Consider the following 14,092-nt stretch of genomic DNA (forward strand, 5'->3'; position numbering starts at 1 on the left):
GCCGGTCAGGCAGTATCCGAGGAGCAGAAGAGTCGATGTTTTGAGCCTAAGCTCTTCATCAGGAATGTGGGGTTACTCCCTCATGTGCATTCCTAGCAAATATGCGAAGTATTTAAGGTCTCTATTGACATCCCCCAGACTTCTCTTTCCTCTCAAGAAAAGACTTCAAGCCGGATCCAACTTTCTTGACACTGATAACCTCTCAGTTCTGATATCAACTCTGCAAATCTTTATTTACATATTCTGCAATGGCATTATCTCCTTTCTCTAAATAACAGAAACCACCGCCAGGCGTTATGTTGAGGTTTGTTAAGTATGGAAACAATAAATGCAAAAAGCTTGGCATCTTCCAATGGATCTTGGTGCCAGAAGATCATTTTTGTTCTGTTGGCTTTATCCAAAGCCCATTAACATTTAAACGCCTCCCCCCACCCACCGACAGGTTTGGTGTTACAAATGTATGTTCCAATCTGAAGGGATTAATCCTGGATGCTTCCCTATCTCCTTGCATTAGCAACATGACAGGTGATTGACTAAATCATCAGGGAAAGTTGACTGCAGAACAAAATCCAGCACAGCCAGGAGAAAGCAGCCCAGCGATTCAATGTACTGATTACACAATGTCGCTGTTAAAAAGAGTTGGCATCTTTTCTGACTAAAGACCACCCCTTTCCATGTACACATGGAGAATACATCTTATAAAATAATGTTTGTGGTTACCAGAGCCTTGTTACACTTGAACCAAACTTATTATTTAGAAATCACCCCATTAATAAAATTCACCTCCAACCCCTAACCACAGTGAGTCTATTCCTCAATGTGTTGGGCCGTAGGGCCTGTTTCCACACTGTAGGGAATCTAATCTAATCTAAATCTCTGAGCATACAGCAGTGAGCAAATTCCCAGGAAACCCCACCAGCCAAATGAAATTACAAACCTAATTAATATACAATAAAACAGTCCTGACAAGTGCTCTTTGGAAATCCCAAATAGGACAGTTAGAACCAGCTATATACAGAGGAACCTCGATTATCCGAATATCGAACTATCCGAAGGCGATCTCAAGGTCCCGATAGAAACATTACGTCAAAGAGCTGTTTCAACACTGATCATGTCCTTGGTTTACTGGCACAATAATTAAAAATGAACCTGGCTCACTGAAATGTTGCCGAGAACAGTCCTGGACAGTCCAGGCACCGTCTCCAAATGACTGACCTCCTGCCCTCCCTCTCTCTCTCCCCTCCCCCGCCACACTTTCCCTGGAATTCTACATAAAGGTGTACCTTAAAAACCCCCTTCCCCAGATAATCTCTCCAACATTTTCCTGTACAGGGCAGAGGTGGAACCTGTCAAAAAGTTGTATGCCCCACAAAGGCAGCAGCATTCTCACTAGGTGCTGGATGGTGTTGGGGCGGGGTGGGGCCGGATGGCGTTTGGGGAGCAGGATGGGGGCTGACGGGGTTGGAGGAGCGAGGTGGGGGCGGGACCTCGCGCACAGTGTGCTGCTGCCTAGTCTCCTGAACAGGGAGCAGACTTCACAGAATACTGAGCCCCAGAGAAAATCATTTAACCAAATAATCAATTATCTAAACGAAATAATGCCTGCCCATCTCGTTCAGATAATCGACGTTCCTCCATACTTATAGCATCCATCAGATGTTCAAGATATGCAAGTGGTGAAGGCAGGTATACATAGTAACCTCAATTATCCGAAAATCGAATTATTCGACGGAAATCTCAAGGACCTGATTGAAACTTTACATCAAAGAGGTGTTTCCAACACTGATCATGTCTTTTGTTGACAGCGATTAAAAGTGAACTCGGCTTATTGAAATGGTGCCGAGAACAGTCCTGGACACCAACGGGAGCCCAGGCACCGTCTCCAAATGACTGACCTCCTGCCCTCTCCCTACACTTTCCCTGGAGTTCTACACAGGGGTGTACCCTAAACCTCCCTTCCCCAAATATTCTCTTTAACATAGTCCTGTACAGGGTAAAGATGGAACCTGTCAAAAATTGCAGTAAAACGTCGTGTGTGTGGCTGCGTGTGCACGTGTGGCGGAGACGGATGAGGGCGGGGTGCGGCGGGTGGGGGTACAGTGTTGGACGGGTGGGACACACTGGGAGCGGTGTTGGATGGGGTGCGGTGTTGGACAGGGTTGGGGTGCGGGGACAGACAGGGAGGCGGTGTTGGACGAGACTGGGGGGCAGGCGGGGAGCGGACTTAACAGAAAACTCCGAGCCCAAGAGGAAAGGCAATGAATCAATTAACCGAATGATCAATTTATCCGAACGAAATAGTGCCCGCCCATCTCGTTCGGATAATCGAGATTCTTCTGTAATTACAAAGTTTAAGAGGCATCTGATGGGTATATGAATATGAAGCGTTTAGAGTGATATGTAACAAATGCTGGTAAATGGGACGAGATTAATTTAGGATACCTGGTTGGCATGGACGAGTTGGACCGAGTTGTTTCCGTGCTGTACATCTCGAATACAACACACCATCAACTTCACAGGGACATTCAGAGAAAGTCAATCCTGGAGGCCATCATATCCCCAGAAGGAGATTTTTAAAAAACATAGAAAAGTGTCAAAGATTGCAAAACAAGTGGATTGGGGAGAAGAAGATTGAAGGTGAGGAGAAAGGAAAGGAGGAAAGAGGGAGAAGTGGCTGAGACAGGCAGAAAGCACAGTGTGGAGGGAGTTGTAATGGATGAAAGATTCATCTCTCATCGAGAGAAGGTGAAGTGGGCACGGAGGGAGTAATCCAATGTCAGAGAGATCAAACTAAAACTCGTGAGGAGAAACCAATCAGTTGATGAGAAAAATGTGTTAGTTCATCAGATCATGTAATGCAAACATTCAACAGATCTCGTTCCCAAAAATACTGAGGAACAAGGGCACTTATTCCTTCCAGATTTATCTGCACTGAATTACCAGCAAAGCGGCTGGAACATATCTTCACTGCAGTTCAAGATACGAAAACTCAACTCAATTCTCTTGAAGAGGTTTACAGCTGAAATATCAACAGGCTTGTGTTTTCTTGACAGATGTTGTCTGACCCACTCAGGATTAAACTGAAAGGAGTGCAGATGCTGGAAATCAGAAGCAAAAGCAGCAATTGTTGCAAAAGCTCAGTAGGTCTGGCAGCATCTGTGGAGAGAAAGAGTCAAGTGTGTGGTGCTGGAAAGGTACAGCAGGTCAGTTTCCTGATGAAGGGCTTTTGCCTGAAACGTCGATTCTCCTGCTCCTCAGATGCTTCCCGATCTGCTGTGCATTTCCAGCACCACACACTCGACTCTAATCTTTAACATTTGCAGTCCTCACCTATGCCTCTGTGCAGAGAAATCAGAGTTAACATTTTGGGTCCATTGGCCCTTCCTCAGAACAGGGTTCCCAGTCTTTTGAATTTCAAATTTCCATTTGTTCAGAACAGTTTGCATTTATGCAGCACCTTTAATGTAATAAAAGAACTCAAGGGAGATCATTGGTGCATTTTAGAACAAAATATAACATTGAGTCTCAGGACATATTAGATCAGATGCCACCTTTGACACTGTCGCACCCCTCAGTACTGCACTGGGAGTGTAAGCCCATAAATTGTGCTCAAGTGACTGGAGTGAGATTTGAACCTTCTGAGTCGAGGCAGGGGTTTTACCCAAGCTGCAACTCGACTAGAGCACGAGATAGATTTAGGACAACCCATTACTTTGTGCAAGATTCAATCCAGGTTTTATCAAGCCAGTGTTTTGATTGGTGGTCAATCTGATCACATGCAGTTAGCCGCAAAGATTAATGAAACCAGTCTTTTAGCACGAAGCTAGCTAACCCCAACCACAGATACAACCTCATGCCTTACACTAAGGATTAGTGAAGCTGACATGGTGAAAAACCTATACTATTCATGGAGCAGAAGAACTGAAACCAGAATATTGATTCCAGTGATTTCTACATGAAAATTAAAGTACAGCAATCAATAATTCATGTTTGAACCAGAGCGATTCATATCAATTTTTAAAAGAACAGGATTATTTTCCACTTAAAGACCACTAGCTATGTAAAGTGAAAAGGTGCAAAGGGCTGCAGCAAATAAAATGGCCCACTGTCTCAGGGGCCTGAATTCAAATACAAGAACAGCATGAAAATATAAGATGCAATAGCCTAGTGGTATTATCGCTAGGCTGATAATCCAGAGGCCTAGGTAATGTCTCTGGGGACCCAGGTCCAAATCCTGCCAGGGCAGATAGTGGAATTTAAACTCAATAAATACCTGGAATGAAAGAGTCTAGTGATGATTCAGTGTTGATTGTCAGAAAATCCATCTGGTTCACTGACATGCTTTAGGGAAGTAAACGGCCATCCATGCCCGGTCTGGCCTACATGTGACTCTAGATCTACAGCAGTGTGGTTGACTTTTAACTGCCCTCTAGGCAATTTGGGATGGGCACTCAATGCTGGCCTAGCTAGCGGTGCTGTGAACCATTTTTTTTTAAAATGCAGAAGACTGTGTCTGAAATCAAAACAGAAACACAAAGCAGATCAAACAGCTTCTATAAACAGTGTAAGGAAGGGTTCACGTTTCAGATCCATGATCATGCAAACGATCTCCTGACCAAGCCGACCCGAGTGCAACCAGAATTTCCTGTTGATATTCTGAGCACATCATAGTTGCATTAAATAGTTCACCAGCTTCTCCCACCTGCCTGTTCAGTGCAGCAAGCAAAACCACATCCTGCCGTCATGGCTCGGAATAATTTACGCTCCCATATCCCAACCCAACAGGCTATTTCACATTCAGCCGAGGATCTAAGTATTTGTCTCACACTACGATTGAGCGCAGGAATCCAAAACAGGCTCAGCAAAGTGCATCAGAATACCACCTGCCAATATTTACACCAGTCGGGGGTGTTAAAGAACGGAAGATTTTGTACAGAGCAGTGGTGACCAATTCTTCAAATGAGGCTGAATAGGCAGCCATCAATATTCCTTCCTATTGTACACTTTCCCAAGATGCAAGCTCGGATGGCAAGGCCTGAATTTGTTGCTGTCCTTAATTTTCCTTGAACTGAATGCTTTCTGCGCCATTTTTGGGGGCAGGCGATGGTCTACTAGTAATACCACTGGACCGTTAATCCCGGAGACCCAGGTAATGTTCTTGGGAGCCAGGTTCAAAGCCTACCATGGTGAATGGTGGAATTTGAATTCAATAAGAATCTGGAGTTAAGAGTCTAATGATGACCCTGAATCCATTGTTGAATGTCAGGAAAAACACATCTGGTTCACTAATGTCCTTTACCTGGTGTGCCTATATCTGACTCCAGACCCATAGCAATGTGCTTGACCCTTAGCTGCCCTCTGGGCATTTAGGGATGGGCAATAAGTCCTGGCCTTGCCAGTGATGCCCTCATCTTGTGAACAAATAAACAAAAAGTTAGGAGTCAGATTATTGTTGGGTCTGGAGTTACATGGAGCCTGGACCAGATGAGAATGGCAAATTGCCTTTGCTAAAGGACATCAGTTAAACAAATGGGTTTTACCCAACAATCCATCATTATTAATCCTTATTTATTAACAATTTAAATTTCACCAGCTGCTATGATGGGAGTTCAACCCATCACCCTATAGTTCTGAGGAAGGGTCACCACACCTGAAACTTTAACTCTGATTTCTCTTCACAGATGTTGCCAGATCTGCTGAGCTTTTTCAGCAATTTCTGTTTTTTGTTTCTGATCTACAGCATCCGCAGTTCTTTGGGTTATTATTTGCCTAAATATCCATTGAACTGAACCACCCTACTGTCACTTTCAGGTGTAATGAAGAAGGCGTTTGGTATGCTTTCCTTTATGGTCATATTACTGAGTACAGGAGTTGGGAGGTCATGTTACAGCTGTACAGGACATTGGTTAGGCCACTGTTGGAATGTTGCATGAAATTCTGGTCTCCTTCCTATCGGAAATAGGTTGTGAAACTTGAAAGGGTTCAGAAAAGATTTACAAGGGTTGGAGGATTTGAGCGATAGGGAGAGACTGAACAGGCTGGGCCTGTTTTACCTGGAGCGTCGGAGGCTGAGGGGTGACCTTATAGAGGTTTACAAAATTATGAGGGGCATGGATAGGATAAATAGACCAAGTCTTTTCCGTGGGGTCGGGGAGTCCAGAACTAGAGGGCATAGGTTTATGGTGAGAGGGGAAAGGTATAAGAGAGACCTAAGGGACAACTTTTTCCCTCAGAGGGTGGCACGTGTATGGAATGAGCTGCCAGAGGAAGTGGAGGAGGCTGGTACAATTGCAACATTTAAGAGGCACCTGGATGGGTATATGAATAGGAAGGGTTTAGAGGGATATCGGCCGGGTGCTGGCAGGTGGGACTAGATTGGGTTGGGATATCTGGTCGGCATGGACAGGCTGCACTGAAGAGTCTGTTCCAGTGTTGTACATTGCAATGACTCTAATTGTTTGTTTACCTTAAACAAGCTCTGAAATGAAAGTCAATCAGTATTCCAATTACTGTGTGAAAATCAATCCAAAAAAGTATGGTCAAGTACACAGGAGGTAAAATTGAACAAATAAAAACTTTGTAGCTTGACTTTTTTTTTGCTAAATTCATAAAGTCTTCTGAAGTTGCACAAATTCACTTAAACTGATGCAAATCTTAAAGAATAAGTTTAAAGTATGTGATAGACCTTTCGGGCTTTGTCTTGGTAAATGATAAAATATGTACAGACAGAATATGGTTACAGACAGAATAAATGTTCTGCTTTCACAAACTAATGGCGCAAACTACAGTTGGGGAAGATTAATGCTGCATCCAACCTTTACAGTTCTGGTCACCACATTACCAAAAGGATGTGGACACTTTGGAGAGGGTGCAGAGAAGGTTTACGAGGATGTTGCCTGGTATGGAAGGTGCTAGCTATGAAGAGAGGTTGAGTAGGTTAGGTTTATTTTCACTAGAAAAAAGGAGATTGAGGGGGGACCTGATTGAAGTTTACAAAATCATGAAGGGTATAGACAGGGTGGATAGAGACAAGCTTTTTCCCAGGGTGAAGGATTCAATAACGAGAGGTCACGCTTTCAAGGTGAGAAGTGGAAATTTAAGGGGGATACACACGGCAAGTACTTCACACAGAGGGTGGTGGGCGTTTGGAATGTGTTGCCAGCACAGGTGGGAGAGGCAGGCATGGTAGATTCATTTAAGATGCATCTGGACAGATGCATGAGTAAGTGGGGAGCAGAGGGATACAAATGCTTAGGAATTGACCAACAGGTTTAGACAATGGATTTGGATCGGCTCAGGCTTGGAGGGCCGAAGGGCCTGTTCCTGGGCTGTAAATTTTCTTTGTTCTAACATAACAGACAAGTGGCTATAACTACTCTATAAGATGAACCCATTTCTCCAGTCTCACAAAGGTCACGTTTTCTTAGATGCTCAGTGTATAAATTAATTCTCCACCTCATCAGGTATGACGGGGTATACTAGCATTTGTAGTCAGCCTTAATTTGTAACCCCACAAATGCAGGTTTCACTTCCTAGTACCTTTGGTTTTGCTATAATGCGGCAGTTCCATTCTCGAACAATCCACGTTATGAGAAAATTGCAAAGTCGCATTTAAACTAAATTGGGTTGATGTGCGGGAGTTTAAGACATGCCCACTCTTTGCAACAGATGCCAATGACATTACAAAATAGTGATCATCCAACCAGCAGGTCACTATTTTATTTGTCACATAAATTGGACAGCTCTTCCAGGACAATCTAAGGAGAGCTTGTACATTATTACTGACAGTGCCACCCACCTTCAAATACTCACAGTTTCAGTAATTTATCTTGTTACACATCCTGAAATGAAACCCCAGTTAATGCCCAATACCTGCATATAATTAAACATAACCGCCATCCAAGTAATATCAAACTGCATTTGGAAGATTCTAGAACAACGTAAGGAGAGAGAGCCCTTGAATTAACCATTCAAGGTGTGTGGAGGTCGTTCGTTTTTTTTTAAATAATCCAGGTGCAAATAAATGAAGGGAAAAAGTGAGGTCTGCAGATGCTGGAGATCAGAGCTGGAAATGTGTTGCTGGAAAAGCGCAGCAGGTCGGGCAGCATCCAGGGATCAGGAGAATCGACGTTTCGGGCATAAGCCCTTCTTCAGGAAGAAGGGCTTATGCCCGAAACGTCGATTCTCCTGTTCCCTGGATGCTGCCCGACCTGCTGCGCTTTTCCAGCAACACATTTCCAGCAAATAAATGAAGCTCTTCCACCATTTTTCATAACTCATTTCTTAATTTAAAAGGATAAAATGGACTTGCGGTATACACTCAAGAATTTACAGAAGTGCTGTGGCAAGGGTTGGATTTGTCATTTCCAAAGCAATATCACTGCAGTTAAAGCCCATGCCTCTGGGAGTTCTGAAAGTAATGGGAGAGATTCCAAGAGGAGAATAGAATTTCTTATGAATGAATATTGAGCAATCCACAGATTAACTTCATCCAAACAGAACTTGCTGGAATGCTCATTAGGTCTGGCAGCATTGTGGCAAGAGAAACCAAGTAAATGTTTTGCGCCCAGTGTGATTCTTCTTTGGAACCACGGATTAACTTGTTGACATTATGGCAAGATAATGCAAGACAGTAGTAAAGGAAATATGCAAAGCTGTTCAGCATCATTGCTCAAGCAGTTGTGTTTGAACCTGTCTAACCCAAGTCCACTATACTCAGTTAGCTGGACAGCCGGAATGTGATGCAGGATGACACACACACTGTGGGTTCAATTCCCGCACAGGGCTGAGATGAACATGAAGGTTTTCAACCTCTCCCCTCACCTGAGATGTGGTCAAATCACCGTCAGACATTACTCTCTAAGGAGAGAGCTATCCAAACTCCTGTGCTGAGTTAATGTCGAATTGAGATTATTCTCAAAAGGTTGCGTGCAGTGCTAGTCCACACAATAGGTGGGGTCATCCAAACCGAAGGAAGATTGTAGGACTGATCACGTGGAGGGGTGAGATTAAAATCAGCGTTTCTCATTTGAAAGGAATTTGTGATCCTAGCAACGGTCATCCCACCCTTAAAAGGCTAATACCGTACAATCTACTGGAGACCCTGCAGCAGTTAAAGCACAAATTCTAACTTCGAGAGGTATTATTACTTTCTTTTCAACGTCCTGCATTTTTATTGAGAAGCTGTAACAACATTTTCTTTTCAGATGTAGTAAAATACATAAGCAAACTGCAGTTCAGGTAAGTAACTGAGGGTTTCAGTTATTCAGAATCCTTACTGCCAACACGCACAGACCCGCCTTCAACCGAAGCTCTCTCATTGTTGGCTCTCAAAACTGACAAGTTCTAACATAAATTAGCACGCATACTAATTCCAGGAAATTATGTTCATTTTGAGTTTATTGCTGATAAAAAGAAAATCTGAATTTATACATAGACATTATACACATGATTTAGTTGCTTGTAAACAGGCGTTCCTGACTACCATTCCAAGGATCTGCAGAAGACTCATCCAGCATCTTACACATTTTGCGCAGGTAACCTTTCCAAATATGTACTTCTATTTGATTAAATTTGATCGTGTTATCCATGCCGAGTTTACCTTTATAAATCAGGGATACTAGAGTGAGTGCAATGGTTAAATGATTCCTTTTGATAGGAAGAACAGTAAGTGATATAAAGGGCACAACAAAAACGATGTGGGAACAATGAGACCTGGGGATATCTGTGTATAATTCACTGAATAGGGCGAGGCAGGCTAAGAGATCAGTTAATGCAGCATACAGTATTCCGGGATTTATTAATAAGGGAATAGCAAAAAGGTTATGTTATACTTTAACTGGATTTAGAGTCATGGAGATATGTAACACAGAAACTGAACCTTCAGTCCAACTCATCAATGCCAATTAGTTATCTTAAATTAATCTGGACCCACTTGCCAGCTTTAAGCCCATATCCCTCTAAACCCTTCCTATTAATGTATACATCCAAACGCCTCTTAAATGATCTGACTGCACCTAGCTCCTCCACTTCCTCTGACAGCTCATTCCATACCTGCACCACCATCTGCATGAAAAAGTTGCCCCTCCTTAAACGTTTAAATCTTTCTCATCTCACCTTAAACCCTTTGCCCTCTAGTTTTGGATTCCCCCTACCTTGGGAAAAAGATTTAGGCTAATCACCCCATCCATGCCCCTCATGATTTTATAAACTTCCACAAGGTCACCTTTCAGCCTTCAATGCTCCAAGGAAAATAGCCCCAGCCTATTTAACATCTCCCTATAGCTCAAACCCTCCAACCCCAGAAATATCCTTGGGAAATCTTTTTGAATCTTTTCAAGTTTAACAACATGTTTCCCATAGCAATTGAATGCATATTCCAAACGTGTCCTAACCAATGTGCTGTATAGCTGCAACATGACATCCCAACTCATATACTCAATGCACTGACCAATAAAGGCAAGCATTCCAAATGCCTTCTTCACTACCCTGTTTATCTCTAACTCTACCTTCAAGGGATTACCCCACTATAACCTCTGCCCTGGCAATTATCTCCTTTCATCTCCATTCATGTCATAGGAATTTAGCAATGAGTTGTTAACTGATCATGACAGACACTAGGAGCTCAGGAAGAGCAACCTTTGACAGACAAGTTACACAGTAACAACTTCTAATCCTGCGGCCTACCTACGCTCAGTTTGCTTCTCATAACCTGCTCTCGCCAATTCTTGGCCTTGCTTTAAGATGTTACCCAAACCTAATTCTCGGCAAATACTTATTCTCTTGTTTTATACAGCTTCTTCCTTGGCTCAGCCTCAACACTTGTCAGATCACCTCTTTGGAAAGCAATTTGTAACATCTTACCACAACCAAAGGTACTTTATCAGTGCAAGTTATCGCCTCCCACTGAAGAAATCGGATCAAGGTACAAATTGTCTGATTTACAATTGCCTATTTTATGCCAAAATAGATATGGTAAAATGTATCTATCTGTAGACTTTTTCCAACAATCTGTTGCTGATGACTGGGGCACCCCAGAACCAAGGTAACAATGTGGGGTAGGCCATTTAGGATTGAGAGGAGGGGTAATTTCTTCACCCAGAGAGTAGGGAGGCTGTGAAATTCTCTGCCACAGAAAGCAGTTGAGGCTAAAACACTGAATGTTTTCAAGAAGTAGTTAGATATAGTACTTAGGGCTAAAGGGATCAAAGGCTATGAGCCAAACGAAGGAACAAGGTGAGGTGTTGGATGATCTGCCACATTAAATGGTGAAGCAGGCTTGAAGGTCCAAACGGCCTACTCCTGCTCCTACTTCCTATGTTTGTATGATATCCAGGCTAACACCTTCTCCAAAACAGACCGGTCAGGAACTTTATCTCCTTGGTATAAATGTAGGACACACTGCCCAAGCTCTGTGCCCCCTCCCACCACACGAAGGATGCCCCCTTCAGATACTGGAAGCAAATAACACAGTACTATCAAGACATCAGCATGACTTGTTATTCTGGGCCACACAAGTCCACGCAACAAATTTGCACAACACATTTTCAAGAGCAGGTTGGGCCACCCATCAATGCTGAGTAAAGAGCGAAGGACAACTTGCCGGTAAAATGATCTTTCAAAACAAAACTCATCTGTTTATTATACGCATGCAGAAGTACTCTGGAGTTTGGAGGTGATATAGTGAGTTCCTGCAATTGCTAGAGAGATTTGCTACATCCTCTCCTTTATTCATTCTTGGGATGTGGGGTCCAATGCACATTTAATGCCCATCCTGAAGTTCCCTTAGTCTTCCTCTGCGTTGGGAAAATTTCGCTGATGACTTGACCTCACAAAAGCCTCGATAGGTATTGGGGCAGTGACTCCAGAGCTGCAGCATGGTCTTTTGAGATTGACAGTGTGTCTGTGCCTCTGTATCTGTGTAGCTGTACTTGTTTGTGCATGTGGATATGACTGTGTAGGTATAGCCATGTGTTGTGCCTCTGTAGTCTTGCATGACTGTGGGTGCACACCTGTGTGTATAACTCTGTGTGCGTGCGTGCGTGCATATATAGCTGTGTGCATCAATGTGTGTTTCTCTGTGTGTACACTGCCCCATCAGATTTCTCTGCAGTTCAAATGCCTCTCATGAGCTGGCAAACACACCTCCAGCTCAGCTGCTGCTCACTCGTGCCCAGTGACTCACCACATTGTGACTCTGACTCACAACTAACTTCAAAAAGGTGCGTGCAGTGACAATACCCAAGTTGCTGGCCGCGGATGGCAGATTAAGTGACGGGATCTCTTCATTAATGCTGTGCTGTTGCTCTCTCTGTTCCTCCTTAAGCTGCTGTGGTCAGCAGGCAGCAGTCTGCGTATGCCCTTAAGCAGGAAACCAGAAGATAAAAGTTGACTTGGAGAGGAGGACACTCAAGCAGGGTTGAGGTCAAAATCAATGGCCAATAGCGCGTCACCCGCAATTTGGAGATCACTCCGGACAGCGAGGTGAGGGGGACCTTATGAACAGTACTAGCAAGTAAAAAGGGAAAGGTGAAATTTCTACAGACCTGCCAGACCATAGAATTGTACTCTCATTAGAAGGGGAGGGAAGGAAGGTGGTGGTTTAACCTGAGAGTCACCACATCTCAGGCGAGGGAAGAGGTTGAGAAGGACAGTCACTCTTGGGGACTTTAGCCGGTGTGGGAATTGAACCCATGCTGTTGGCTTCACTCCGCATCATAGACCAGCCATCCAGCCAAATGAGCTAAATTGACCCCTATCAAGGGCAGCTTACTCAGTAACAACCTGTCCATAGACTCTGTTTGGGTTTCTGAAGGTCCTCTTGACTCCAGACTTTGTTGCAGCTTTGGTTCAAACCTGGACAAAGCAGCGAATATCCAGAAATGAGAAGGATGGATTTTCCCATCAAAGATACCAAGGAGAGGGAGGTCTTGTTGCAGCAGTACAGGACACTGGTTAGGCCACTTTTGGAATACTGCATGGAATTCTGGTCTCTTTCCTATCAGGAGGATGTTGCGAAACTTGAAAGGGTTCAGGAAAGATTTACAAGGATGTTGCCAGGGTTGGACAAAGTTAAAAATTACACAACACCAGCTTCTTGCTCAACAGGTTTAATTGGAAGCACTAGCTTTCAGAGCTCTGCTCCTTCATCCACAACCACCTGATGAAGGAGTAGTGCTCCGAAAGCTAGTGCTTTCAATTAAACCTGTTGGACTATAACCTGGTGCTGTGTGATTTTTAAACTATGTCCACCCCAGTCCAACACCAGCACCTCCAAGCCAGGGTTGGTGGATTTGAGCTATAGGAAGAGGTTGAATGGGCTACGGCCACTTTCTCTGGAGCGTCGGAGGCTGAGGGATAACCTTGTAAAGGTTTACAAAATTATGAGGGGCATGTATAGGGTAAATAGACAAGGTCTTTTCCCTAGGGTGGGGGAGACTAGAACTAGAGGGCATAGGTTTAAGGTGAGAGGGAAAAGATATATAAAAGGGACCTAAGGGGCAACTTTTTCACGCAGAGAGTGGTACGTGAATAGAATGAGCGGCCAGAGGAAGTGGTGGAGGCTGACAATTACGGCATTTGAAAGGCATCTGGATGGGTATATGAATAGAAAGGTTTGGAGGGATATGGACCAGGTGCTGGCAGGTGGGACTAGATTGGGTTGGGATATCTGGTCGGCATGAATGAATTGCACCAAAGAGTCTGTGACTCTATGACGAAGTCCTGGAGAATGAGACTGAAGTCATACTTACCACAAAGAATTAGCCTCAAATAACCAATATCAGGACAGTAACCCAGACCCAGCTTCCTTCATCTGCTTTATCAATGACCTCCACTCCAATACAAAGTCAGTATGAGGCATTGTATAGTGTGTTATGACCAAGTCAGAAGAGGCAAATGAGCTCTCAATGTTTCAATCTTCCCAGTTGGTCACAACAAAATGTTTTAAAATCTTTTTAACACAGTTAAAGCTCTTTCCAATTAGTTAAGTAATTTTCACTGTAGCAATAAGTAGCCAATTATAAGATTTTGAGTGAGCGAAGAGCAACTTTATTATCTGCAGCAGAAACATTAAAGAGACAGACCCCCCCCC

General features: G+C 43.7%; 2 protein-coding genes across 11 annotated transcripts in view; one reads left to right on the forward strand and one right to left on the reverse strand.

The window, feature by feature from the left end:
- The window catches only part of LOC122556191 (mediator of RNA polymerase II transcription subunit 12-like protein), a 609,874-nt gene that overhangs the window by 264,490 nt on the left and 331,292 nt on the right, over window positions 1–14,092 (reverse strand). The window lies entirely within an intron of this gene.
- LOC122556193 (G-protein coupled receptor 87-like) overlaps window positions 9,091–14,092 on the forward strand; it is a 10,482-nt gene continuing 5,480 nt past the window's right edge. Inside the window, exons 1-3 of one of the 3 annotated variants that reach the window (XM_043702733.1) lie at window positions 9,091–9,139; window positions 9,471–9,536; window positions 10,796–10,924. Coding sequence is in view for 1 of the 3 variants with exons in the window: in XM_043702732.1 (XP_043558667.1) it covers window positions 10,744–10,924 (181 nt within the window). In the remaining 2 variants the exon portion in view is untranslated. Of the gene's footprint in view, window positions 9,140–9,406; window positions 9,537–10,419; window positions 10,925–14,092 lie in introns of those variants that run through there. The other 2 variants (XM_043702734.1, XM_043702732.1) reach the window with 2 other exon arrangements.

The sequence above is a fragment of the Chiloscyllium plagiosum genome, chromosome 13, assembly GCF_004010195.1.
Source record: "Chiloscyllium plagiosum isolate BGI_BamShark_2017 chromosome 13, ASM401019v2, whole genome shotgun sequence".
In the NCBI taxonomy this organism is placed as follows: Eukaryota; Metazoa; Chordata; class Chondrichthyes; order Orectolobiformes; family Hemiscylliidae; genus Chiloscyllium; species Chiloscyllium plagiosum.